The sequence below is a fragment of the Bison bison genome, unplaced genomic scaffold, assembly GCF_000754665.1.
Source record: "Bison bison bison isolate TAMUID 2011002044 unplaced genomic scaffold, Bison_UMD1.0 scf7180017864043, whole genome shotgun sequence".
Lineage (NCBI taxonomy): Eukaryota > Metazoa > Chordata > Mammalia > Artiodactyla > Bovidae > Bison > Bison bison.
This window is the reverse complement of record NW_011494615.1, coordinates 7,029,788-7,057,572: the sequence shown is the minus strand read 5'-3', so window position 1 is coordinate 7,057,572 and position 27,785 is coordinate 7,029,788. Positions and strand designations below refer to the sequence as shown.

Sequence of the window (27,785 nt, the reverse complement as noted above, 5' to 3'; positions counted from 1 at the left end):
ACAAAATGGTAGTCTGAGGAGGCCTTACAAATAGCTGAGAAAAGAGACACAAAAGGCAAAGGAGAAAAGGAAAGGTATACCTATCTGAATGTAGAGTTCCAGAGAACAGCAAGGAGAGATAAGAAAGCCATCTTAAGTGAACAGTGCAGAGAAATAGAGGAAAGCAATAGAATGGGAAAGACTAGAGATCTCTTCAAGAAAATTAGAGATGCCAAGGGAACATTTCATGCAAAGATGGGCATAATAAGGACAGAAGTGGTATGGACCTAAGAGAAGCAGAAGACATTAAGAAGAGGTGGCAAGAATACACAGAAGAACTATACAAAAAGATCTTCATGACCCAGATAATCACGATGGTGTGATCACTCACCTAGAACCAGACATCCTGGAACGTGAAGTCAAGTGGGCCTTAGAAAGCATCACTACGAACAAAGCTAGTGGAGGTGATGGAATTCCAGCTGAGCTATTTAGAATCCTAAAAGTTGATGCTGTGAAAGTGCTGCACTCAATATGCCAGCAAATTTGGAAAGCTCAGCAGTGACCGCAGGACTGGAAAAGGTCAGTTTTCATTCCAGTTCCAAAGAAAGGCATTGCCAAAGAATGTTCAAACTACCGCACAATTGCACTCATTTCACACACTTATTAGAGTAATGCTCAGAATTCTCCAAGCCAGGATTCAACAGAATGTTGAACCGTGAGCTTGTAGATGTTCAAGCTGGATTTAGAAAAGGCAGAGGAACTAGAGATCAAATTGCCAACATCTGTTAAATCATCGAAAAAGAGAGAGTTCCAGAAAAACATCTAGTTCTGCTTTATTGACTATGCCAAAGCCTTTGAATGTGTGAATCACAACAAACTGTGGAATATTCTTAAAGAGATGGGAATACCAGACCACCTTACCTGCCTCCTGAGAAATCTGTATGCAGGTCAAGACGCTTGCTCTTTGGAAGAAAAACTATGACCAACCTAGACAGCATATTAGAAAGCAGAGACATTACCTTGCTGACAAAGGTCTGTCTACTCAAAGCTATGGTTTTTCCAGTAGTCATGTATGGATGTGAAATTTGAACCATAAAGAAAGCTGAGTGTCGAAGAATTGATGCTTTTGAACTGTGGTGTTGGAGAAGACTCCTGAGAGTCCCTTGGACTGCAAGGTGATCCAACCAGCCCATCCTAAGGGAAATCAATCCTGAATATTCATTGGAAGGACTGATGCTGAAGCTGAAACTCCAATGCTTTGGCCACCTGATGCAAAGAACTGACTCATTGGCAAAGACCCTGATGCTGGGAAAGATTGAAGGCTGGAGGAGAAGGGGACGACAGAGGATGAGATGGTTGGATGGCATCACTGACTCAATGGACATGACTTTGAGCAAGCTCCGGGAGTTGGTGATGGACAGGAAAGTCTGGTGTGCTGCAGTCCATGGGGTCCTAAAGAGTCGGCCATGACTGAATGACTGAACTGAAATGAGGCTAGAATAGCTGGTGTGTATGTCTGCTTTATGCTGCAGAGGCTAGAATTAGGTTGGGGGCAAGCTAAAAGCTGGCTGTAATTACAGGGGAGACTACTAAAGTGCTCATAACAAGTGTTTTACTTTATGACACTTCTGTATGGCATAAACACACAGCTATAATGTTATTCTGGTTTTCCTGGGTGGTTTGTTCAATGGTTTTGTCAGAAGCCTTATGATTATTTTGCTTGGTTTTCAATATCTGGCACATTATGTGACATCTTGAATGTGACTATGATTGAATTTGTTCTTCTGTGTGTGTGTGTATGTGTTTAAAAAAACCCATAACATAAAATATACTATCTTAACCAATTAAAAAAAATTTTTTTCCCCCCTCATTGCGTGGCTTGTGGGCTCTTAGTTCCCTAGCTAAGGGCTGAACCTGGGTTCCAGCAGTGAAAGCACCAAGTGCTAAGCACTGGACTGCCAGGGAGGTCCCTGTCTTAACCAGTGTTAAGTGTATAGTTCAGAGGCGTTGGGTGTACTCACATTGTGAAACATCTCTGAAACGTTCTGATCTTGCCAGTCTGAAACTCTGTGCTCTTTAAATAACAGCTTCCCTTTTCACCCGTGCCCCAGTACTTGGTGACCACCATTCTACCTTCTGTTTATAGAAGTTTGACTGCTTTAGACACCTCACGTGGGTGGGATCATAGAGCGTTTGTCTTTTTGTGACTAGCATGTTCTGCTTAGTGTAATGTCGTTAAGGTTCGTCCATCTTATGGTATGTGATCGGATTTCCCTACTTTTTAAGCCTAATGATACTCCGTTGTAGGTTTATACTATGTTTTGCTTCTGTTCATGAACCACTGAATTGCTTCCTCCTTTTGGCTACTGTGAATGATTCTGATATGAACATGGATGTACAGATATCCTGGAGACTAAACCCTGCTTTCATTTCTTCTGGTTTTATACTCAGAAGTGGAATTGTTGGATTATGCAGTAATTTTATTTCTAACTTTTCGAGGGATCTTCGTATTGTTTTCCACATGGCTGCAACATTTTACATCTCCACCACCAGTACACAACGGTTCTAGTCTCTCCACATGCCTGTCGACAACTGTCCCATTCAGTTTTGTTTCTCTTTACTCAGTTTTGGTTGTGCTGGGTCTTTGTTGCTGCGAGGGGGCTTTCAGTATTTGGGGCGCGCGGGGGCTACCCTCCCCTGGGTGAGTGGGCTTCTCATTGCGGGGCCTCTCTTGGGGAGCACAGGCTCCAGGGGCGTGGGTTTCTCATCGCAGGGCCTCTCTTGTGGAGCACAGGCTCCAGGGGTGTGGGCTTCAGGAGCTGCAGCCCGCAGGCTCAGTGGTTGTGACTCATGGGCTTAGTTGCTCTGCGCATGGCATGTGGAATCTTCACGGACCACGGATTGAACCTGTGTGTTCTCTGCATTGGCAGGCGGATTCTTCCACTGTACTGCTAGGGAAGTCCTCTATTTTGTTTGATAGTAGCTATCCCAATTGATGTGAGACGTGTAGATTCTTAGTCAGAATTGTATTTTAACCAGATAGTCTTCTAGTCCTCTGAGAGATATGTTATTAATATAAGGAAGTGAGACACAGAAGGCCAGGTGGGAGGTACTTCAAATTGGCATAGGTTTGTAGCAAGTGAGAAACTGGTTTGAATGTCATGGGAAGGTGTCATTTTGAGAGAGCTGATGGGAAAATGGGAAGAATTTATTTGAATTGAATTTAAAATAATGTGAGAATGACTTTTCATTTTGAATCTAATAGTGTGGATGTAAAGGGAAGGAAAGATGAATTTATTGATCCTTGAGTTTTAGGTGATGAGAATATTGTTGTGGAAATAGATGCCTGCTAGGGCAGCTAGAAATATGGGAGCAGATTATGGGTGAGAAAACAGATCTGGAAACTTGTTTTTGTGAGAGCTAGTGGGATAGAGGTCATAGTATTTCTCTTTGAAACATTCATTTTCTTTAGAAAAAAATATAATCTGATGAATTTTTCCTTCTCAATCTTTTACAGCTCTTGCAAGCTTAGGATATGAAAAGAGCTGTGTGTTGTTCAATTGTGCAGCCTTAGCTAGCCAGATTGCAGCAGAACAGAACCTGGATAATGATGAAGGATTGAAAATCGCTGCTAAACATTATCAGGTACGCAGAACAGTAGTTACTACCTAACTGTCAACACTGAGTTGGATTGAGTTGAAAATCATTTGCGTTTAGGGTTTGTAAATGTTTCTTTACATACAGATGCTTCCTTGAAAAATAATGTACTTTTTAATGAATTGATACATTTTTTTGAAGTCCTTAGATAAAAGAACGGATTTGTAAACCCAGCTCTGTTTTCCTCACCATTGTACACCCGGCACCTAGCACAGTGCTTGGCACATAATAAAGGCTGAGTAAATGTTGGGAGAAAAAATGATTAATTGTTTGAGATAAAATCTTTGGCGAGTCCCTTTTAAATGCATGACCTCATTTAAAATATTTATACATTATTTTTGCATAATTTTTCTTAGCGAGATATAGTTAAAATTTCACCAGTGTCACAAAAGTTAAGACATCTTGGCAAGAAAATTTTACCTCTAAGACTTGTGAAGAGGTCATAGTTAAATGTGGTCAGATACGTAATGTTATTAACTAAATGTAGGTTTTACATACAGTCAGTTACTAATATGGCATCTTATTTGGCGAGAGTGTATTGTTGACTCAGCTTTTTTTTGCTTCAATTTAAGGAAAAATAAGTGATCATTGTGAAGTGGTAATCTATAATTATGTTTTCATGTTTTCTGTTGCTTTATCATTTACAGAGTACGTTCATGTTCTCTTGCACACTTGGTGATGCACGCTGCATAATGTCATTCTTGTTTTCCAGATGAGGGAACTAGAGGGCAGAAGTGTTAATGCAGTGGTCCCCTGGGGTTTCAGGGGTTCTAAATTTTAGGGAATCCCAAATGGTCCTTGTACTGTCTCTCATGGTTCTGAAGTTAGCTTGTTTCAGAGGTGGAGTTCGGTCTTTTCCATTGTTCAAGTTTAGGGGAGTTGAAGAATGCTGTTCTAAGAAAGTGAGAGGAAAATGTACTTTAACCACACAACATGCTCCCAGTTTTGGATGGGCACAGATGACAATCCTGATCCAAATACCTTTCCTTTGGGAGGCTATAAGTGGCAAGTTTTTTAAAATAAGAAAATGAATTAAAATTTTATTTAGTTGTCTATGCATTGTAAACTCCACTTGTTGGCATGTGAGATCTTAGAGGGCATCCTGAATTACTGAGGATACATTGCACTTTTACTCACAGCAAGGTCCCTAGTGTGAGGGAAAGAGATTCTAAGTTTCTTTCCAAGCCATTTGCTGCCAAGACACTCTGTGCCCTTGGGTAAGTGCTTTAATCTCTGTAGCTCTCCGTTCCTTATTTGTGAATGGGAGACCAGATCCTGTGCGTTAGTAGTGTGTGATTCTGTTAGTGTGCTCAGCGTGTCAGCTGATCGCTCCTTGCAGACATTGATCTAGTTTTATGGTGCTTTCTGACTGCAGCAAATGTGATGTTCACTTCGGTGCAGCTTAACCTTGAGTTAGCTCTGTGTAGCTTAACTGCATAACCCACAGCTCCTTTTAATCCCAGATCGATGTCTTTCTTTCTCCCAGGGTCAGTTGTTTCATAAACGCAGTTATTTTAGTGTTAACCTCAGTGCAGTGCTGAGTTACGTCTGACTCTTCTGTGACCTCATGGCCTGCAACCCACCAGGCTCCTCTCTCTGTGGGATCCCCAGGCGAGATATACTGGAGTGCAGCCATTTCCTTCTCCAGGGGATCTTCTGACCCAGGGATGGAACCCATGTCTCTTGTGCCTCCTGCATTGGCAGGTGGATTCTTTACCACTGTGCCACCTGGGAAGCTAAGCAAAATGTAATTGAGAAGAAAAATCTGATGGGAAACGTTTTACCAGGGAGCTCTGAAAGCCAAATGAAAGATCCTTAGCCAGGGATCATCCTGCTGTTCTCAGAGGACTAGGTATCAGTACTCTTTAATTATCTGAGAGATGAATTTGGAACCAAAGCAAGAACATTTTAGGGCTAAAAACATTTTAATAATATCCCTGCCTCTGTTCACATGTTGGATTTTGAGGAAGTATTTGCAAAAGTTGAATCACTTGGTCGCATCAGTTTACTTTGTTGCTGTTGAATGTCTAATGCATGTTAAATCTTATTCTGTAGTGTTTTTAGAAAAATATTCTTATTGTTGGTAGGTGAGATGTCTTAGGTCTGTTTTTCATAATATAAGAATTTAAGTACAGTAACTGTTGAACTGAGTTAACATTTGAAGTGTTTTGTGTGTAATAGTAGAAAATTGTCTTGCTGAGTTCCTACAGATTTTAATGAAATTCTCCTTTTCCTTCCTCTAGTTTGCTAGTGGTGCCTTTTTACACATTAAAGAGACCGTTTTATCTGCCTTGAATAGAGAGCCCACTGTGGACATATCTCCAGACACTGTTGGGACCCTCAGCCTTATCATGCTGGCCCAGGCCCAAGAAGTGTTTTTTTTAAAAGCCAAAAGAGGTAATTCCACTTTGTTCTCCATTCTGTTGCATGGGAAAAGAAGTGACAGGCTTTTAAAATAAGGTGATTATAATATGTTCAATGTAGAACTTTCATCTTTGCATCTTTGACCCGTGGTTCATTGAAAAATTTCAACTTTTCTTTTCTGACCTGAAGGTGGTATAAACACACAATTCAGAATGTAGGCTGTTTTTGAAGTCTTTTATAAAATGTGTAGTTACCATCTTAAAACACTGAACCCTGGAGGAGTAGTTATGTAGGTTTGTAACATCTAAAATTCACTCATTCATCAGATATTGTAATTACTGGGTACAGCTGTATGCCGGTCCCTGTGATCGGCTCTAGATGGAGTCAGCAGACAGAGAAGATTTCTCTTTTTAGGAAGCTTGCAGTTTATCATGGGGGAGATGATAAACAAGAAAGTAAGTAGCCAAGGTAATTTTAGAGAGAGATAATTGCTATAAACAAGATAAGATGTGATGATGACTGGTGGTGGCTGTGGGATAAGGATGTAGGGGGAGTCATGCTGTTTTTAGATTTTTCAGTCAAGAAGAATTTCCTTGAGGAGGTCTTGTTTAAACTAGACTTCAACTAACAAGGAGGAGCCATCCCAGCAGAGTCCCTGGCCCTGTGAATGAGGGAATAAGGACACTTGTTCTAAGGCATGTAAGTTAGTGTGAGAGATAAGAACAAGGACTGAACGTGCAAGTATAGAGGAACAGAGCATGAGAGCAGTCCAGCAAGTGGAAGCTAAACGAACTGGGAAAGGTTTTCTTTTAAAATAACAGCTTATACTGAGATAGAATTCATATACAATAACGTTTACCCTTTTAACGTATACAATGCATTGGTTTTTAGTGTATTCAGAGTTTTGCAGCCATCCCTAACTGTCTTACTTTAGAACATCCCACCCCCAAAAGAAATGAAAGAAATGCCACAGGTACTGTCAGTCACTCTCCACTCCTTGTGTACCTTGGCTTCTGACAGCTGCTCATTTATTCCAACTCTCTGGATCTGTCTATGGAATAATTAACTTGTACACAGGAGAATTAGTTTCATCACCAAGGATTTTGTAAGACAAATGTATAAACTTGTGATCTCAATGTCTTCACTGAGTTACCATGACATATCAGATTATTTTATATTTATTTTCATTGAAATGATCAGTTTAATATTTTATTCCAGATAAAATGAAAGATGCCATCATAGCTAAATTGGCTAATCAGGCTGCAGATTATTTTGGTGATGCTTTTAAACAATGTCAATACAAAGATACTCTCCCCAAGGTAAGTTATTGTTTTTTGTAAATACTTGGTTGTTTTGCATGTGGAACTATTCGGACATTTTTGTGTCTTAAGCAAGTTGAAAATTACAATTTCTAAAGAAATTTGAAATTTAAGGGGAGGCATTTGAAGAATATGTTTGTAGAAATAGTTTTTAATTTAAGATGCATGACACTTTCTCTTTCATATTTAGCGAATGCCTTTGCTTCTGTTCTTTACTAAATTTATTTTTCGAAGCTAAAACTCTTTCTGGAAAATTATGAATACCTGTCTCCAGTAATTTTATCAGATCAGGGCATTGTTTTGAATCATTGGTCCTTTGGTACAGCATGATACTTGAGCATGTTGATTATTCACGCTTTTAATTATTGTCCTGTTTTCTTAAAGATGAATCTTAAAGCACACAAACAGACATAAAGACAAAAGGAAAAGGAAACTTAACAAATCACCCCGTACTTTGATTAGAATTGAGTTTTGCCAGCAGGGACAGAGAATTGGGCTGCTGTTGTACAGCTCAGGAAAACCGTCGTCTAAAACCTCGTGTCACAGGAAGTATTAATTGTTTTAATGTTAACCTTTCTGAAGCAGCATTTGAAGAGACTAGTCAGTGATGAGCATTTGTAAATGATAAAGCAGACAGACTGAGAGGTAAATTCAGTATGCTTAAAAACAGAAGCTTACAGATTGAAATGTCGTAAGAGTCAACTGCTTTCTTTCAGAAATGTTCAAGGAATTCATTTTGTCTGTATGCTAGCAAATGGTATTTGTTACGTGCTTTTTTTAGGGAAAATGATTTATAAGTCGTTCAGGAATCTTTATAAATTATGAAATTGCAGACAATTTTGTGGCAAAATAAAAAAGCATGAAAGTATCTCAACACATGAGTGTTGAGAATGAGCAGAATATGAGCATCAAGGAATTTGAAGTATGCTGGAGATTTAAAATTCACCAAGAGATCAGTAGAAGAATTTGCCTAGGACTCTTGAGTAGTAATAGTGTTGCTGTTAAGAGACTTGGGATTTCCTGTCACCTTTTCTTCATCTGAAAGACCTCGTGATCAGCTGCACAGTGTACTGTTAAATCCTGTGAGGCCGTTAGTTCAGTCCTGTCCTGGCGAGAAGACAGTGTCACCTACAAAGACTTGGAAACTACCTCTGCACCACTCCTGGTATTCCTTGAAAAATCTGTTTAAGTACCCAGTTGCTCCAGACTTAACCTTGAGAACTGGCATAAGTGCAGTTTGAGATTTTAGGTGTCTTTTATTTTTGCCTTTTGACTAATAAAGCTCATCAGGTATTTTCATATTCTAGTTATAAAACTGGAATATCTGCAAGTAGTGACCCAGGAAGCTAGGAAATTATTCACTGGGAGACAGGAAAGCAAACAAGGTAGTAATTCAGTTTTCATTTCTCTTATTATTTTTTTTTGTCTAGACAGTGATTGTCTAGTATATTTCTTGGATATTAAATGGCATGTACTTCCTAAAAACATTGAGCTTATAGGGTAGGATTTGATATTTTGGAAGACCCTCTACTGCTTTTTTGGTTCATGTTTTTGGATCTTCTAAAATCAGTTTTGGTTGGAACGTTTTTCAAAACAAATTAGGGCAAAGTAAGACTTTATCATTTTAGTTATTAGCTCAGTGCATTTGTCTGTCTGCTATGTGTTTTTGAGTGTATGGTATTGAAATGTTAGTCTTTATGTGATGCTGAGTACTTTTTGTATGGCTAAAAATCATTGTTATTAAAAGTCTCTTAGATTGTGAATTTAAGTGGGAACTTACTTCACTGTCTTTTGTCTTTTAAACATGATGAAACAGTCAGCTATAGAGCAGTTTCATTAGTATATGTGAGTAATGGTGTCTTAGTTAACTGAGAGCTGGGTAAGGGCTCACAAGAAAGCTGCTAAAGCCCTGTGCTTGATGTTCCTCTGTGAATGTCCATTCTACTTCTCTTTCTAATGCATGCTTTCCTTATTTCTTTGTAAACAAAATGTTGACTTCATGGCTTAAAGAGAATTGTAAAAACCTAAATTGGCTACATTTAACAGTTAAAAAACCCAGTTGTTAATTCTAATTGGAAGAAAAAAACCCTGAATTCATTGAATCCAGTCCACGTAAAATCATGTGGTCTTCTCTGTTTACACCTAATGACTAACCTATCTCTAAACTATTAATGGGGTGATTCTAATTTCTGTCTCCTTTTCCTTTTTCTTCCTGCATCCCATGTTGTCTGTGGTGGTTTGTGTGGTTGGACTCTCCCTGGTCAGTATTTTTATTTCCAGGAGGTGTTCCCTGTCCTGGCTGCAAAGCCCTGTATCATGCAGGCCTATGCTGAGTACCACCAGTCTATCCTGGCAAAACAGCAGAAGAAATTTGGAGAAGAGATTGCACGGCTACAGGTGAGTTTCTTAGAAATAAATATTTAAGTCACTTGAATACTTGGATTTCCTTTTTCTTCTTTTTTTTAGTGAGATTCCAAAGTTTGCTCATAAAAAGCTTTCCCACTGACTGCACCTGTCCATGAAGATGGGTGATTGTTTTTATTTTTCAGGCTATGAAGGAAGTGGCAACCCACTCCAGTGTTGCTGCCTGGGAAATCCCATGGACAGAGGAGCCTGGTGGGCTGCAGTATATTGCGTCACAAAGAGTTCTGTGTGACAGAGCAGCTGAGCACAGCACAGCATACCTACTGTGTGCTTTTTGAAGTTTCCTATTTTATCTAAAAATTTCATGTTAACTTTGCATTCAGTTCTCTTTTATTTACTCATGTTTATTTTAGTATAAAATACTCTAAATTAATTGTCATGCTCCAGAAAGGATGTGGAGTGCTTAACTTGTGGCATAGCCTTGGTCTGTAATTGGGTCATACAATTCCATAGTTTGAGAAGGACAGTGGTAACGTATATAAATAGATCGTGTAATCAGCAGACTACCTTCTATGCTGTGGTATCTGCCCTAGGTGTGTGAGTAACTTGCTATGATATCTGGGTCAACTTTGCAGCAGGGGCGAGCGCTGTTATACAGATTGTATTTTAAGAGTTGGTCAGCAGATGGTAGGAAGAGGACTGTTAAGGAAATTTAAGTATGGACTAGTATTAGAAGATACAATGCAAATCTTACTTAGGAAGTTCAGGGTAATTAGTCTTTTCATGAGAAGAGAAACCCAAGTTTTATAAAAAAAAAATAAAATATATGCTTGTATTATACTCCACACTGACAAAATCAGAGAAAGGCACACTCAGATTATCAAACATTTATTTGTCCAGGGATTCACTTTGATTGTAATAACTTAGCATCATATGAAAGCAGATGAAAACATATGCTTCTGAGAAAGGGGTTTCTAGGGGAAAGTTTTTTTCAGGGTAGTGTATTTAAAGTATCAGGAGTACCGACTAAAAGAAAAGCACACAGCATACGAGTTGGAGTGTAAGTTTTATTCAGGGACTGTACTGAGGACTGTGGCCTGGGAGCTCCAGGACTCTTGCCTGGAAAATCCCTTGGGTGGAGGAGCCTGGTGGGCTGCAGTCCATGGGGTCGCTAAGAATCGGAGGCGACTGAGCGACTTCACTTTCACTTTTCACTTTCATGCATTGGAGAAGGAAATGGCAACCCACTCCAGTGTTCTTGCCTGGAGAATCCCAGGGATGGGGGAGCCTGGTGGGCTGCTGTCTATGGGGTCGCACAGAGTTGGACACGACTGAAGTGACTTAGCAGCAGCAGCAGTGGCCTGGGAGATGGCCTCTCAGTAGCTCCGAGGAGCCTTTCTGAAGAGGTAGGGGAGAAACCCGCTCATATTTGATTTTGATGAGAGAATACCTCCAGTCAAGCATACCTTTCAGTAAAAGATTACTGCTAGTCACAAAGAACAGATATCTCAGGTTAATGATTTTAGTGCTTTTCTGTGTATGGGAAGATACAGGAATCTGAATTCATTAAAATTCTTCCTGAGATATACATCTGTCTAAGGGGCCTGTTTTTCCAGAGCGTGAGGAGTGCGTCATCTTGTTTTTTATCCTGAATTCCTCTCTCAGTGTCCACTGTTGGTAAACTGGTCTTTGTTTTATAGGAGTGTAGCTTCTTTATTTTGGGGGAATTCTGGAACTTTTATGTTCAAATGAGTATTCTCTATAAACCGGTTATATAAGATCTCCTTTTGAAATTTTAATCTAATTTTTAAAACCTCTTTGGAAAAAGGAAGCTATTTCAAATTCACACAGGAGATACGGACTTCTTTCACTTTTAGACACTTTTTTTAGCTTTAGTCATAGGTCAGAAGTTAACAACATAAATACTTACTGATTCATGTCTCCTGGGGCTGTTCCTCTTTCCATTAGGCATGAAATATATTTTTTTTACTTGATTTGAGCTGAGACATAGGCAAAGAGAACAAAACAGACAAAAACGATGAACAGTAAGTCATATTCTCTGCAGTCTTTTGCTCAGAATGCCCCATGCACCTGATGGTCGCACCGTTCAGTCAGTTTTGCAGTCATTGTTAACAGTAATGGGGGAAAGCTTATTAGTCATGAGCAAGCCAGAGATAAAAAACAAATCACAGGACTCAGGAATATCACTGCAATAGGTAAGATAGCAAAGGGAAAATTGCTGTGGGTAATTCACTTCTGGGGCCAAGAAAAATTGTACCTGGGCTTACACAGCTCAGGAAGTGCGCTTCTTGAACAATATAGTTCATTAGGCTCCAGGAAGTGGGTCTACTTGATTGTCCTGGTGAGTCTCTAAAGCTACCAAGGCTCAATTTTTAAAAAGACATAAAAATACAGTTTACCCTTGAACAACACAGATGTGAACTGTCCAAGTCAACTTACATGCAGGTGTATTTCAATGAATAAATACTCGGCTCTCCATACTGGCAGCTTCTGAATTTGTGGAGTCAACCAACTGCTGGTCGTGTACTATGTTTAATCTGCAGACACAGAATCTGTAGGTCCAGGGGGCCAGCGTTCAGATTTTAGTGCCTGTGAAGAGTTCTGGAGCCAACCCCCACAGATACTGAGGGATGCCTCTGTATAGATGTAAAATTGTGACTCAGATAAAATGGATACATATCAGATATTTATTTAATTCATTAATAAGGAGTCTAATAAGATGATAAGACTGACTTTATGAAAGTATTGCTTTTTCTTTGTTAGATACTAGTTTGTAGGTATTAAGGAGAGTATCCTCACTAGATATGTGCTGAGATATTTAGGGATAAAGGGTTGTGATGTCTGAACTTCAGTTTCAAACAGTTATGTAAAAAGAAAGGGTCTGTATATGTGGGAAAGAGAGCAAATATGACAAAATTGGTAACAGTTGTTAAACTTGCCAGAGGAGGCGTTTTTTCTCAATTGTTTTGTTCTTTTAATTTTTCTGTGAACTTGAACATTTTCAATATAAGGGGAAAACAGGCATACACTTAGCTGATCTCTACCTTTTCCCTTCTGTTTTATTCCCTACAGCCTTTTCCCCCACTGCCTCATAGGTAATTTTCATTTATTTCTTATTTAATCCTTTCAGTGTTTTTTTTTTATTCTCTTTGAAAATATAAGCAGAAATGTGCACATGTGCACGCACACTTAATGCATATTCTTAACTCTCCTGTTCTTTATATAAGAGATCATATGCCACGGGTGGCACATTGGTAAAGAATCCACCTGCCAGTGCAGGAGACACAGGAATTGCGGGTTTGATCCCTGGGTTGGGAAGATCCCTTGGAATAGGAAATGCCAACCCATTCCAGTATTCTTGCCTGGGAAATCCCATGGACCGAGGAGCCTGGCAGGCTGCAGTCCTTGGGGTTGTGAAGAGTCAGACGTGACTGGGCATCTGAGCACATACATGCTCTGTGTAGTGTTGTGCGTCTTATTTTTCTCACATAGCATATTGAATGGAGAAGGCAGTGGCACCCCAGTCCAGTACTCTTGCCTGGAAAGTCCCAGGGACGGGGAAGCCTGGTGGGCTGCTGTCTATGGGGTCGCACAGAGTTGGACACGACTGAAGTGACTTAGCAGCAGCAGCAGCATATTGAAGCCCTCTCCATTTCATACAGCAGCTAAGAGACTTTCCTCATTTCTCTTCAGAGCTGCATTGTACTTCATTATATAAACCACACGTTATTGCTGAATACTTGTGTGTTTCCAAGATTTGTTATTACAAACCACACTGCAGTGATTAATTATGTGAATGTGGCATTTTGTATTTCAGTAGTTGTCTTGGCTCAGGTTTCCATAACAAAATACCATAGACTGGGTGGTTTAAACAACAGAAATTTATTTTCTCATAGTTCAGGGGGCTAGAATTCTGAGGGTGTCAGGATGATGGGCTTACCTACTGCTAGCCTGACTTCTTGCTGTGTACTTTTATGGTAGGGAGAGACAGCATGCTTTCTGTTGTCTCTTCTTACAAGGGCACTAATCCTTTCACCAGGGCCTCACCCTCGTGACTTCTCCATGATCTCCCGAAGGCCCCATGTCCAAGTACCATCTCTTGGGAAGTTAGAGCATCAACATACACATTCTGAGGGGGTGGGGGTGGGGACACAGTTCAGTCCACATTAGCAGGTATATTTTAAATTCCTGGAAATGGGATTGCTGATATCAGAGTATAAGTACATCTGTAATTCATTGTATATTATATTCAATTCTTGGATCTTTGATCCACTTGGAGTTTATCCTGATAGGTGATGTGAAGGATGGATGCAATTTTTATTTTTTCAAACGGCTACCCAGTTGTCTTCAGATCGGTTACTGCAATGACTTTCTTTACCCCATTGCATTGAGATTTTGACTTTATCACTTACTAAATCCTTCATATGTATTTGGGTCTATTTTTATTCTGCTACATTGGCCCATTTTATCTGTTCGTGTTCCAGCTATACCGTTTGAATCATTGACACTTTAGAATGTTTTAATACCTGATTGGTAGTGATCATCTCTCAGTCCCTGAATTCTCTTGATTGCTCCTGCTTATGCATCTGTATGAACTTTATTTAAGTATTTATTATGGAAAGCTTCAAACATATATATAAAAATAAGAATCATCAAATATCTATTACCCAGTTTCAGTGATTATTAATATTTTCTCTGTGTCTCATCTGTTCCCCCTTCCTCTTTTTTTCTGATGTATTTACAGCTATCTCATGTATCATTTCATCCTTAAGTTACTTAAGTATATGCCTCTAATAGATAAGACTTTAAAAAATTAAAACCGCAATGTCATCTTATTTAGTACAGTTAGTACTAGTTTGTAAGCTAGTAACCTAATATTACCCAAACCTGGTTTAGTTTTCTTTGATTTTTTTCTAAAATGTGCTTTTATAGTTTGTTCAAATAAGGATTCATGTACAGTCCTCATTGCATTTGGTTGATTGGTCTCATGAATTTTCAGTTTGTAATGGCCTCTGCTCCCCAACTGCCATGTAGAATTGTCTTTACTTTTTCTTGTTTTATATGTTTCTTACAGTGGTTTCTGTGATAACCTATTATCCCTTTCATGTTCTTTGCATAAATATTTCAGTCTTTCTTTTCTTAAATGATTTCATATTTTTCTTCACTGAGTTCTTCGGGTCTCGTTTCACATTCTGTTGCTATCAGAATATCACCCACTGTTACCTGAGTGTTACCCACTGTTATCTTGCTATCTGAATAGCATCTCTGTTCATATTTTGTGTTCTTTTGGTACTGTGATTGCATCCTTATGTCTTTTAGCTTATTTTACCTTTTTTAGTAGGCTGTGTTCTTTGGTTTGTGGCACCATTTCTTTTTCTTTTGGCTGTGCCTCACGCCTTGCGTGATCTTAGTTCCCTGACCAGGGATTGAACCTGGGGCCACAGCAGTGAAAGTGCAGAGGCCTAACCACTGGATCACCAGTATTCCCTGTGGCAACATTTTCTTTGGTGAATTTTCATTTTCTGTTGAAAAGTTTCACTGCTCATTTTCACCCTTTTCCTTGTGGTTTCTTTGTGTTGAGACAGATGGAATGCCTTTTTGGTTACTTGTGTTTGAATGAGCTTGATTTTAGTCAAAGAGGTTCCTGGGTGGGGGAACACCAGGTATCTTTCCAAGCCTTCTTGTGTAGGGCCCTTCCCCTCTGGTTCTCAAAGCCTGGTGTAGGAAGGATTCCACTTTTGTGCCTTTGCTTTTCTAGGTGGTTTATCTGCTGTAACAGTTTGTACTCTGTGGACGTTTTCTGAGTGCTCATCCCTTTTCCTCCTCCCCACTTTTCTGCCCTTTTTTCTGCTTACCCAGTAACCCTGTTCTTGTCGTTATCTGCCTTTTTGGGTCAAGGCCCCTCAGAATTCTGTTTTTCCTTCAACCTTTGTCTGGCTCCAGGAGGCCATTTGGCTTTTCCTTTATCATCAGCTGGCAGCTGTCACCTCATTGCATTTCATTGTTTTCAGATTTGCTTAACTAAGCACTTTCCCCTCAGGGTGGGCCCTTAGCCTTCCCTTGTTTCTCCTGCTCTGTTGCTTCTAATACCAATTTTGCTATTTAGGAGAGTGTTTGATCACATTTACAAGTCAAATTTGATGTACAGATTTAAAAAGTGGTTTAAATTTGTGTGTTTTCCCATCTCCTAGTTTACACTAAAGATGTAGCTTTTGTTTGTTTTGGTTTTCCTTATTTCTATTTCATATTAATCTTGCACAAATATTTTAAGATTTCTTTCCATTGCTAGTAACTGGATTATTAGTTTTTGGTTATCTTTTCAGATTGGTGGTGGTTTATCTGTATTTTCTATGTTGATTGTGTATCTAAACTACTTCTTACGTAGAATAGTTGTTTCTTTTAGATTTTTCTGGCATGCAAATAAATATATCACCTGTAAATAATAAATTGTTCCTTTTCTTTTCTAAATTTTACACCTCTAATTTCATTTTTTTGTCTGGTTATTTTTACATGGTCAATGTTCATGATGATACTGGTGATCTTTGTTTTATTTCAACTCTAGGAATATTTTATTTTTCTGCTAAGCATGATATCAGCATTGAGGGTTAAAATTTTAATGTATTAAGGAACTGGATATTTATTTTTATTTTACTAAGATTTAAGAAAAGTCAAGAGTGAATATTTTATTAAATGATTTTTCAACATCTATGAGATAATTTGATTTTTTTTAAACTTAAATTTATTATTTGGAGAATTATATAAATAGGTTTTCTAACATTAAACCATTCTTATAATCTTGTAATTTTGATGTTTTTACTTTATCTTTTGGTGTTTTTGCTTTTATGTCTTCATGTGGTCACTACAGATGTTCTTTATAAGCCTGAGACTATTATGTATTCTGTAATTGTGGAGTCCAGGGTTCTCCATGTCTGATAAATCAAACTCATTAATGGTGTTGTTCAGAACTTCTGTAATCTTAAACATTTTTGGTTTACTTGGTCCATTTATTGCTGAAACAAAGAGTGTTAAAATCATGCACTCTAATGATAATAAAATGGATAGGTTTATCAGTTTTTTATTATAATTGTTTATATAGATGTCAAGTGAGTGTATGCTCCTCTGTTCTGTCTCGTCACAACAAAGATTTGGAGTGACAGACATTAAAGCCCTCGGCGTGTCACAGCTCTTAGGTCTTGGACAAACTGTGTTATAGCTCTCAGGTCTCAAACGGACTGTGTTATAGCTCTTAGACAAATCAGTGTTACAGCTCCGTGTTACAGCTCTATTTTATTTAGATAATAGCAGGAAAATCCATCCTTGAGGCATGAGGTCACGTCCAGAGGTCATGTTGAGACCTCATGAGAAGAGAGAGAGAGAGAGCCCTTTGGCTCCTCTTTTTATATGTTTTTTCTTCCCCCTGGGCCTGCCCTATGCAAATTGGGGTAGCTAGAGGTTTGTTCTACCTGAGGTCCTCACTCTGGTCCTCGGACCTTCCTTTGACCTTCCTTTGTTCTATTTTTGCAGGCTTTTCCCTTCCTTGTCTTTTAGCCACCGCCATTCTGGACTCATTCTAACTACCTAACATAAAGGCTTTCAAATACAACATTTGTGAAGTTTATATCTTTCTGGCAAATTGTCAGATGTTAAACATTATATTACTGCATTTATCCTCAATAGCTTTTGACTTGATTATCAATTTTATTTGGTGTTACTGTACCCAATATCACCTAAGTAATTTGAGCCCTAAATTTATGTAAGGCTATGTTCATCTTTTGCATCGCAAGGGCAACTTTTAAAGAAAAAATTCCGATTGTTGCTGACATGACATGCTTCTTTGTTGTTTTCCTGTGTTGCAGAGTAGTTTTCTGACCCACCATTTTCATCCCACATATAGCCCTTTGAGGTTTTGCCTTCATGTAGGGATGGGGCGGTGAAGGGGATGTTTCTTCTTTCTAGTTTGCTGTCTTAGGTAGTTTCAAGACCCCTGTCTTAAGTCTGCCTGAAGGCTTTTAATGCATTTTAATTGCTAGTCCTTTGGATACAGAAATACCCAACAGCCAGAGACAGCTTTCCTCAATGTCAGTTTATAATTTTGATTTCTTTTATTCTCTGGGTAATTCATTCATGTCTTAGAGGGGTGTCTGCTATGTATTCTTCATTTTTGATGTTTTGGTTATTTTTGATAAGAGAATTGCTAGGTTGAATTGCTAAGTTGTTCTGTTGATCACAATGCTAGTAATGCTGGTCTTTAAAGATTTTTTTAAAAAACCAAAGCTTGGATATTTGTTGGAAAAAAAGAAAACTTTTTTTTTCTTTTTTAACATTTTCTTGCTAGCATGCAGCAGAATTGATAAAAACAGTGGCATCTCGCTATGATGAATACGTCAACGTGAAGGAATTCTCTGACAAAATCAGCCGTGCCCTTACTGCGGCAAAGAAGGATAATGACTTCATCTATCATGATCGAGTTCCAGACCTTAAAGATCTGGACCCTATTGGCAAAGCCACACTTGTGAAATCTACTCCAGTCAACGTACCCATCAGCCAGAAATTCACTGGTATGTCAGCTATTCAGAGGCACTTTAGTGTTAGGTATTTTTTTCTCCAGTTTAATCTATTTTTTGTAGCTAAAATCACATAGTTGCAATTGTATGCTTTGAATATAATTTTATTCATGTTAACAGTGAAATTTTAAGATGGACAGTAAATGGTAGTAAAGCATAAAGTATACAACAGAGTCAGAAAACTTGAAACTGAGTAACTATAAAGACTTAAATGAGCGCTTGTCTTTTGTGCTGCGATTCATGGGGTTGCAAAGAGTTGGACACGACTGAGCGATTGATCTGATCTGATCTGTCTTTTTGTTAACATTTGTTATTTAAGATTCTGGTATTAAGAATAAACGTATATAAGTATGACTTTAAGCATATAAGCTTCTGGAGTCATGGTTGTATCAGATAAGTAAATGTCATAATATCCTTGACTATTGTAGGTCTATGCAATCAATATATGGTAGCCTCTAGCTGAGACCCCAGGGATCTAATATTTCTAAGTTATTGGATGGTTGTTTTAGAGTTGGCCATCTGTATCTGTGGTTCCACAGCCATGAATTTAAAGCAACTGCTGACTGAAAATAGTCACAGAAAAAATTTCCAGAAAGTTCCAAAAAGAGCAAAACTTGAATTTGCAATACTCTGCAACTGTTCATATAGCGTTTACATTGTATTAAGTTTTATAAATAAGCTAGAAATGATTTAAAGTGTATGAGAGAATATGTGTAAGCTATGTGCAAACACTGTGCCACTTCATGTAGGAGACTTGAGCATCCTCAGAGCCTGGGACCCACTGAGGGTCCTGGAACCAGTCCCCTGAGGACACCATGGGACTACTGTACTTACTTCTGTTTAACAAGCTCAAAGTGTTTACCGTGTGCCAAAAGCTCTTTTAAGCACTTTAAAATATTAGTTCATTTACTTCTCATAGCAGCTACACGAGGCAGGTGTGGTTATTGTCCCCATTTGACTGCTGAGTGTACTGATGGAGAGTGGTGAAGTCATTTGCTCAAGGTTGCAGAGCCAGGAAGTGGTAGAGCTGGAAACCATGGTACTATGGTCAGTTTTATCAATGAATGAGTATTGTTTTCTCTTGTGTAGATCTTCTTCACCAAAGATCCCTTAAACTTAATGATAAACACATCTTTAAGAAAATTAAGTTCAAGGAAAAGCCTTCATTATCATTGCCTGTGAATACAGTGATCTAAAAATTCTCTTTATCATTGTCCTTTCAATAGATTTAGTTTTGTTTTTTTAAATGTTTGAAGACTTTTAATGTGAATATTGGAAAGGAGATATGAATAGTCACTTTATAGTTTGAGTTTTTGTCTTAAAACTTTATTGAAATTGATTCCTCTTTTTAGATCTGTTCGAGAAGATGGTTCCTGTGTCAGTCCAGCAGTCTTTGGCTGCCTATAATCAGAGGAAAGCTGATTTAGTTAACAGATCAATTGCTCAGATGAGAGAAGCCACCACTTTGGCAAATGGGTAAGTAGGGCTTAACTTTCATAACTTTATCTAAATTTCTGATGTTTCCTGATGGATTATTTATGAACATTGTACTTTTCTGAGCTTAGAACTGAATGTTAAGGATATTTGAAATAGCGAATATAGACACACACACATTTCTTGGGAACACTATATTTACTGAGCCCCAACAACAAAGCAGATATAACTGGAAGAAATTTAACTGCTGAAACAAAGTGAAAATATGTGGCCACTGATTTGTATTTTGGGGGTATTTATTTGAGGGAAATGAGAAATAGAAATGAACTTTTAAAGTTCAGATACATGTACATTCAGTATTCTGAACAAGTTCTTGTTTTTGGTGGACTGAAGACAAAATAATTTATCATTTAAAAAAATATATTGAGTATAATTTTACACAACAAAATAAATCTATTTTAAATGTATAGTTGTTTTTTGATAAATGTGTGTGGCCATGTAACTACCCACCATGATCAAGTAGAGAACATTTCTATCACCCGAGAAAAATTCCCTCACGCCTTTCCATTCAATGTCTTCTCCTCCACCCTCTAGCCACTTCTGATCTGCTCCCTGTCACCATAGGTTAGTTTTACCTTTTATATAATTTTAATATAAATGTAATCATTATAGTGTGTGCAATATGTAGATTTTATAGTGTATTATATACAGTAAATAGTACATTGCATATATAGTATGATATATACAGTGTATGGTATTGTTATAGTAATGTATAATATATAATATAGTATGTACAGCATGTAACAGTATGTATTAAAAATATCTTAGGCTTCTTTCACTTGGCATAATCATGGTATATGTATCAGTTTGATCCTTTTTATTACTTAGCAGTATTCCTTTTGATGGTCAAATAGTTTGTTACTTTTACCTATTGGTGGACATTTTGGTTGTTACGAACATGGGTGTACACATCTTTCTGTGGACATGTTTTATTTCTCATGAGCAAATAACCTAGGATTACAGAATTGTTGAGTTGTATGGTTAGTGTATGTTTACTTCACAGGAAATGGCCAGATGGTTTTCCAGAGTCATTGTTCCTGCACCGTTTGAGAAGCGCGCTTTCTTGGCGCCTCGTCAGAACTTAGCATTGTCAGTCTCTCTGATTTTAGCTATTGTAGTGTGTGTGTAGCAGTGTCTCATTGTGGTTCAGTTTGCATTCCCCCTGGTGACTAATGATATTGAGCAACTCTTCATGTGCTTATTAGCCCTTCATGTCTTTCGTCATGTGTTGAAATCTATTGCTCATTTTTTTTCTTAATATCTTTAAAGCGTTCTTTAGATATTCTAGAGGTAAGTCTTTTGTCAGATATGTTACTGAGTTTTTTTTTTCCCTAGTCTTGTTTGCTTTTTCATGTTCTTAATTTTGATGAATGAGTATGTTTTGACCTCATTTTTCTTTTTCCAGCAGGAAGACAGCATAAGTTTACCCAAATATTCCTCCCATTATATAAATGAAGTAATAGATTAATAGTTACTGTGCCACAAAACAAAACAAATGGAAATGATGTATTAATATGTATATCAACTATGTCCTCTTGACATTATGCCTAGATGATGTGAAATTGGGTGTTAGTTCTAGAAGGTCTTGTAGGTCTTCAATGAACCATTCAACTTCAGCTTCTTCAGCATTAGTTATTGAGGCATAGACTTGGATTACTGTGATATTGAATGGTCGCCTTGGAAATGAACAGAGATCATTCTCTCGTTTTTGCACTTGCATCCAAGTACTGCATTTCAGAGTCTTTTGTTTACTATGAGGGCTACTCCATTTTTTCTAAAGGATTCCTGCCCATAGTAGTAGATATAATGGTCATCTGAGTTAAATTCACCCATTCCAGTCCATTTCAGTTTGCTGATTCCTAGAATGTTGACGTTCACTTGTGTCATCTCCTGTTTGACCACTTCCAATTTGCCTTGATTCATGGACCTGACATTCCAGGTTCCTATGCAATATTGCTCTTTACAGCATCGGACCTTGCTTCTATCACCAGTCACATCCACAGCTGGGTGGTGTTTTTGCTTTGGCGCCCTCTCTTCATTGTTTCTGGAGTTAATTCTCCACTGATCTCCAGTAGCATGTTGGGCACTTACCAACCTGGGGAGTTCATCTTTCAGTGTCCTGTCTTTTTGCGTTTTCATACTGTTCATGGGGTTCTCAGGGCAAGACTACTGAAGTGGTTTGCCATTCCCTTCTCCAGTGACCACATTTTGTCAGAACTCTCCACCATGACCCGTCCGTCTTGGGTGGCCCTACAGTGGCATGGCTCATAGTTTCATTGAGTTAGACAACGATGTGGTCCATGTGATCAGTTTTGTTAGTTTTCTGTGATTGTGGTTTCCACTCTATATGCCCTCTGATGGAGAAGGATAAGAGTCTTATGAAAGCTTCCTGATGGGAGAGACTGACTGAGGGGGAAACTGGGTCTTGTTCTGATGGGCAGGGCCATGCTCAGTAAGTCTTTAATCCAATTTTCTGTTGATGGGTGGGGCTGTGTTTCCTCCCTGTTGTTTGACCTGAGGCCAAACTGTGGTGGAGGTAATGAAAATAATGGCCACTTCCTTCAAAAGGTGCCTCTGACCCTGAAGCAGGCCACCGCTGACCCATGCCTCCGATGGAGGCTCCTGGACACTCACGGGCAAGTCTGGGTCAGTCTCTTATGGGGTCACTGGTCCTTTCTCCTGGGTCCTGGTGTGTACAAGGTTTTGTTTGTACGCTCCAAGAGTCTGTTTCCTCAGTTCTGTTTAAGTTCTGGTGTAAGTCTCTGGGTCCTGGTGTGCACAAGGTTTGTTTGAGCCCTCTGAGTGTGTCTGGTGGGTATGGGGTTTGATTCTAAACACGATTTTGCTCCTCCTACCGTCTTGCTGGGGCTTCTCCTTTGCCCTTGGACGTGGGGTATCTTTTTTTGGTGGGATCCAACATTCTCCAGTTGATGGTTGTTCAGCAGCGAGCTGTAATTGTGGAGTTCTTGGGGGACTGGAATATAAAAGTAGGAAGTCAAGAGATACTAGGAGTAACAGGAAAATTTGGCTTTGGAGTACAAAACGAAGCAGGTCAAAGGCTAACAGAGTTTTACCAAGAGAACGCACTGGTCATAGCAAACACCCTCTTCCAACAACACAAGAGAAGACTCTACACATGGATATCACCAGATGGTCAATACCAAAATCAAATTGATTATATTCTTTGTAGCCAAAGATGGAGAACCTCTATACAGTCAGTAAAAACAAGACTGGGAGCTAACTATGGCTCAGATCATGAACTCCTTATTGCCAAATTCATACTTAAATTGAAGAAAGTAGGAAAAACCACCAGACCATTCAGATATGACCTAAATCAAATCCCTTATGACTTTACAGTGGAAATGAGAAATAGATTCAAGGGATTAGATCTGATAGAGTGCCTGAAGAACTATGGATGGAGGTTCGTGACACTGTACAGGAAGCAATGATCAAGACCATCCCCATGAAAAAGAAATGCAAAAAGACAAAATGGTAGTCTGAGGAGGCCTTACAAATGGCTGAGAAAAGAAGAGAAGTGAAAGGCAAAGGAGAAAAGGAAACATATACCCATTTGAATGCAGAATTCCAGAGAATAGCAAGGAGAGATAAGAAAGCCTTCCTCAGTGATCAGTGCAAAGAAATAGAGGAAAACAACAGAATGGGAAAGATTAGAGAGCTCTTCAAGAAAATTAGAGATACCAAGGGAACACTTCATGCAAAGATGGGCACAATAAGGACAGAAATGGTATGGACCTAACAGAAGCAGAAGATACTAAGATGAGGTGGCAAGAATCCACAGAAGAACTATACAAAAAAGATCTTCATGACCCAGATAACCCCAGTGGTGTGATCACTCACCTAGAACCAGACATCCTAGAATGCGAAGTCAAGTGGGCCTTAGGAAGCATCACTACGAACAAAGCTAGTGGAGGTGATGGAATTCCAGTTGAGATATTTCAAATCCTAAAAGATGATGCTGTGAAAGTGCTGCACTCAATATGCCAGCAAATTTGAAAAGCTCAGCAGTGGCCACAGGACTGGAAAAGATCAGTTTCCATTCCAGTCTCAAAGAAAGGCAATGCCAAAGAATGTTCAAACTACCACACAATTGCACTTATCTCACATAGTAGCAAAGTAATGCTCAGAATTCTCCAAGCCAGACTTCAACAGTATGTGAACTATGAGCTTGCAACTGTTCAAGCTGGATTTAGAAAAGGCAGAGGAACCAGAGATCAAATTGCCAACATCCGCTGGATCATGGAAAAAGCAAGAGAGTTCCAGAAAAACATCTATTTCTGCTTTATTGACTATGCCAAAGCCTTTGGCTGTGTGGATCACAATAAACTGTGGAAAATTCTGAAAGAGATGGGAATACCAGACCACCTGACCTGCCTCTTGAGAAACCTGTATGCAGGTCAGGAAGCAACAGTTAGAACTGGACATGGAACAACAGGCTGGTTCCAAATCGGGAAAGGAGTACATCAAGGCTGTATATTGTCACCCTGCTTATTTAACTTCCATGCAGAGTACACCATGAGAAACGCTGGGCTTCATGAAGCACAAGCTGGAATCAAGATTGCTGGGAGAAATATCAATCACCTCAGATATGCAGATGACACCACCCTTATGGAAGAAAGTGATGAGGATCTAAAGATCCTCTGGATGCACGTGAAAGACAAGAGTGAAAAAACTAGCTTAAAGCTCAGCATTCAGAAAACTAAGACCATGGTATCCAGTCCCATCACTTCATTGCAAATAGATGGGTAAACAGTGGAAACAGTGTCTGAATTTATTTTTTTGGGCTCCAAAATCACTGCAAATGGTGACTGCAGCCATGATATTAAAAGACACTTGCTCCTTGGAAGGAAAGCTGTGACCAACCTAGACAGCTTATTAAAAAGCAGAGACGTTACTTTGCCAACAAAGATCTGTCTAGTCAAATCTATAGTTTTTCCAGTAGTCATGTATGGGTGTGAGAGTTGGACTGTTAAGAAAGCTGAGAGCCAGAGAATTGATGCTTTTGAACTGTGGTGTTGGAGAAGACTTTTAAGAGAATCCCTTGGACTGCTAGGAGATCCAGCCAGTCCATCCTAAAGGAAATTAGTCCTGAATATTCATTGGAAGGACTGATGTTGAAGCTGAAACTCCAAAACTTTGGCCACCTGATGTGAAGAACTGACTCAATGGAAAAGACCCTGATGCTGGCAAAGATTGAAGGCAGGACGAGGAGACAACAGAGGATGAGATGACTGGATGGCATCACCGACTTGATGTACGTGAGTTTGAGTAAGCTATGCAAGTTGGTGATGGACAGGGAGGCCTGACGTGCTGCAATCCATGGCGTCACAAAGAGTCGGACACAACTGAGCACCTGAACTGATGTGAAATTATAACTATTTAGTGTATTATTTCTCTTTTATCACTGACAGTATAAGAATCAGGAGTGTGATAAAAGATCACATTCTTAAAATAGAATTTTTTACTTTTAATTAGAGTGAAAGAAGTAACGTTTAACCAGTGAGCCAAAGGTATCTAGTATATTTTAATGTAACTTTTAAACATTTTGGCTTTCAGTTCTGAACTGTGAATCTAACTTAATTCTCTAATGTTTTATTTAATTTTCTCAATTCCTGATTTTCTGTTTTTCCTTTGTCTTTGCTTTATGTTTCCATTTACAGGGCTTATCCACTTTTTTGGAGTGATAACTCCGATGCTAGTGTTTGAAAGGATTAGACCTTTAGATGACATAGTATCTCATTTTTTCAGGGTGTTAGCTTCCCTTAATCTTCCAGCAGCAATTGAAGATTTATCTGGAGATACCGTACCTCAGTCTATATTGACCAAGTCCACATCTGTGATTGAACAGGGAGGCATCCAGACCGTTGATCAGTTGTTCAAAGAGCTACCCGAACTTCTTCAAAGAAATAGAGAAATCCTCGACGAGGTATGTTTTAAGAGGTTTGCTTTTCAGGTAAATAAAATACTCTTTGGCCCCTTGGTGTCCAGCAGGGATTGGGACAGGAGGCTTCTTCCTGCTTCTTCCTGTGGTTTCACAGGGTAGCACTCATCATTCAGGTTAATTTATTGTGGCCCATAGTCTGCCCTTCAGTTTAAGAGGAATTCTGAGTGAGAATGGGTTTATATGTCTTAAGGGTATATAAGTGTGCATTACGACCATTGTCTGAAACTAGTATACTGTGGGAAATCACTATCACACACACTGTTCAGACTTTTTCATTATTAAGGATTTTTTTTTCTTGTGAAACATTCAGTCTGTGGTGAACAAGGAATCAGACTAAGGAAGTTAGGCCATCATATGTTTTCCAAGCCCACCATGCTCATCTTCAGATGGCAAGAGTATTTTATCATGAGGAATGTAGCACTAGCGTTTGTTGGCTAAAGTCAACTATTTGCCAGTGTTATTCTGCTTTTAAGGTGCTTTCGCCTCTTTCTGCTAACTGATACATTTGTTTCTTTAGCTATAAATGTGTTCATACTGGTTATTTTGGTTTTTGACAGTTTAGGAGTCATGTCTCTTTTAGGTGACTTCTGTTATCAATGCTTTAATCCATGATGTTTCAATCACTGTTTCCAAATACTTTGGGGCAAAGACAGGGTACTTATATACTATGACAGTGCGAACCTTGGGAAGGAGAATATATACCTTCCAGGGTTACTTACTGCTGCTGCTGCTAAGTTGCTTCAGTCGTGTCCGACTCTGTGCAACCCCACAGATGGCAGCCCACCAGGCTCCCCCATCTCTGGGTTTCTCCAGGCAAGAACACTGGAGTGGGTTGCCATTTCCTTCTCTAATGCATTAAAGTGAAAAGTGAAAGTGAAGTCGCTCAGTCGTGTCCGACTCTTTGCGACCCCATGGACTGTAGCCTACCAGGCTCCTCCATCCATGGGATTTTCCAGGCAAGAGTACTGGAGTGGGGTGCCATTGCCTTCTCCGCAGGGTTACTTAAGAGCTTAACTAAAATAAAACAAATATTAATGTGGAAAAATCTCATCTCATAATTAAGGAATAACTGGCTTTATTAGTGTGTATGGTATGTTTGTTGTCTGCCTCTCTTATGAGGTATTTTTATTTATTTTATCTTCCTAACAGCCTGATGAATTAGACTCATTTTCTTGGTTGTACTTGTAGTTTCATTTTAAGTATGTTATTAAGTTGTGAAGCTGATACTGTTTTTGAGTGTTTATGTCTCTGGTAGCAAATTTAATTCAAGTCTTGGTTTTCAGATAATTTGAAGTGTCCACTAATTTATTTTTTAAATGATAAATTTATCTTGCTTGGGATCTGTTGGATCCTTTCCACCTTAGATTCATGGGTTCTATTTCTTCAGTTATTCTTTTTTGTCCATTCTCTCCTAATGAATTCCTGTTAGATTGATGGCAGTGCTTCTGAGTTAGTTCTTCACATCTCTTAACATTTCTATTACTTTTTCTCTATGTGGGCGACCATCTGAGACTGGCCTCCCAGCTCATTGATTGCCTGTTTAGCTCTGCCTTTTGTGTTCTTCAGCCGCTCTATTGCATTTTCCCCCTATGTTTTTCATTTCCAGAATAAGGATATTTAATTGGTTCTTTTCATAAATCACCTACATTTATCTTACATGTGTCTTTTTTCTTTTTGAGGTAAAATTCACATAACATAAAATTTCACCATTTTGGTCTCTTTTAAGTGTATGATCCAGTTGTTTTTAGTACATTCACAATATTGTATGAGCACCAACACAGTCTAATTCTGGAACATTTTCATCACCTCCAAAAGAAAGCCTGTACTAGTTAACAGTCAGTCCTCTTTCTCCCATTCCCCTTGTTCTTGGCAACTACAAATCTGATTTCTGTTTGTATAGATTTATTCATTCTGGACATTGCAGATAAATGGAATCATGCCTTTGAAGTTTGCCTTTTTCACTTAGCATCTTTTCAAGGTTCATTCATGTCACAGCATCTGTCACTGCTTCATTTCTTTTTGTAGTTAAATATTCCATTGTGTGGATGTATCATTAAGTAT

The 27,785-nt window shown here is 38.8% G+C and overlaps 1 protein-coding gene across 1 annotated transcript in view; it reads left to right on the top strand.

The window, feature by feature from the left end:
* Positions 1-27,785, top strand: part of PDCD6IP (programmed cell death 6 interacting protein) — a 72,068-nt gene that overhangs the window by 22,671 nt on the left and 21,612 nt on the right. Inside the window, exons 6-12 of the mRNA XM_010835578.1 lie at positions 3,497-3,624; positions 5,880-6,033; positions 7,219-7,319; positions 9,600-9,716; positions 18,040-18,262; positions 19,621-19,744; positions 25,529-25,706. Coding sequence (XP_010833880.1) covers positions 3,497-3,624; positions 5,880-6,033; positions 7,219-7,319; positions 9,600-9,716; positions 18,040-18,262; positions 19,621-19,744; positions 25,529-25,706 — 1,025 coding nt within the window. The remainder of the gene's footprint in view (positions 1-3,496; positions 3,625-5,879; positions 6,034-7,218; positions 7,320-9,599; positions 9,717-18,039; positions 18,263-19,620; positions 19,745-25,528; positions 25,707-27,785) is intronic.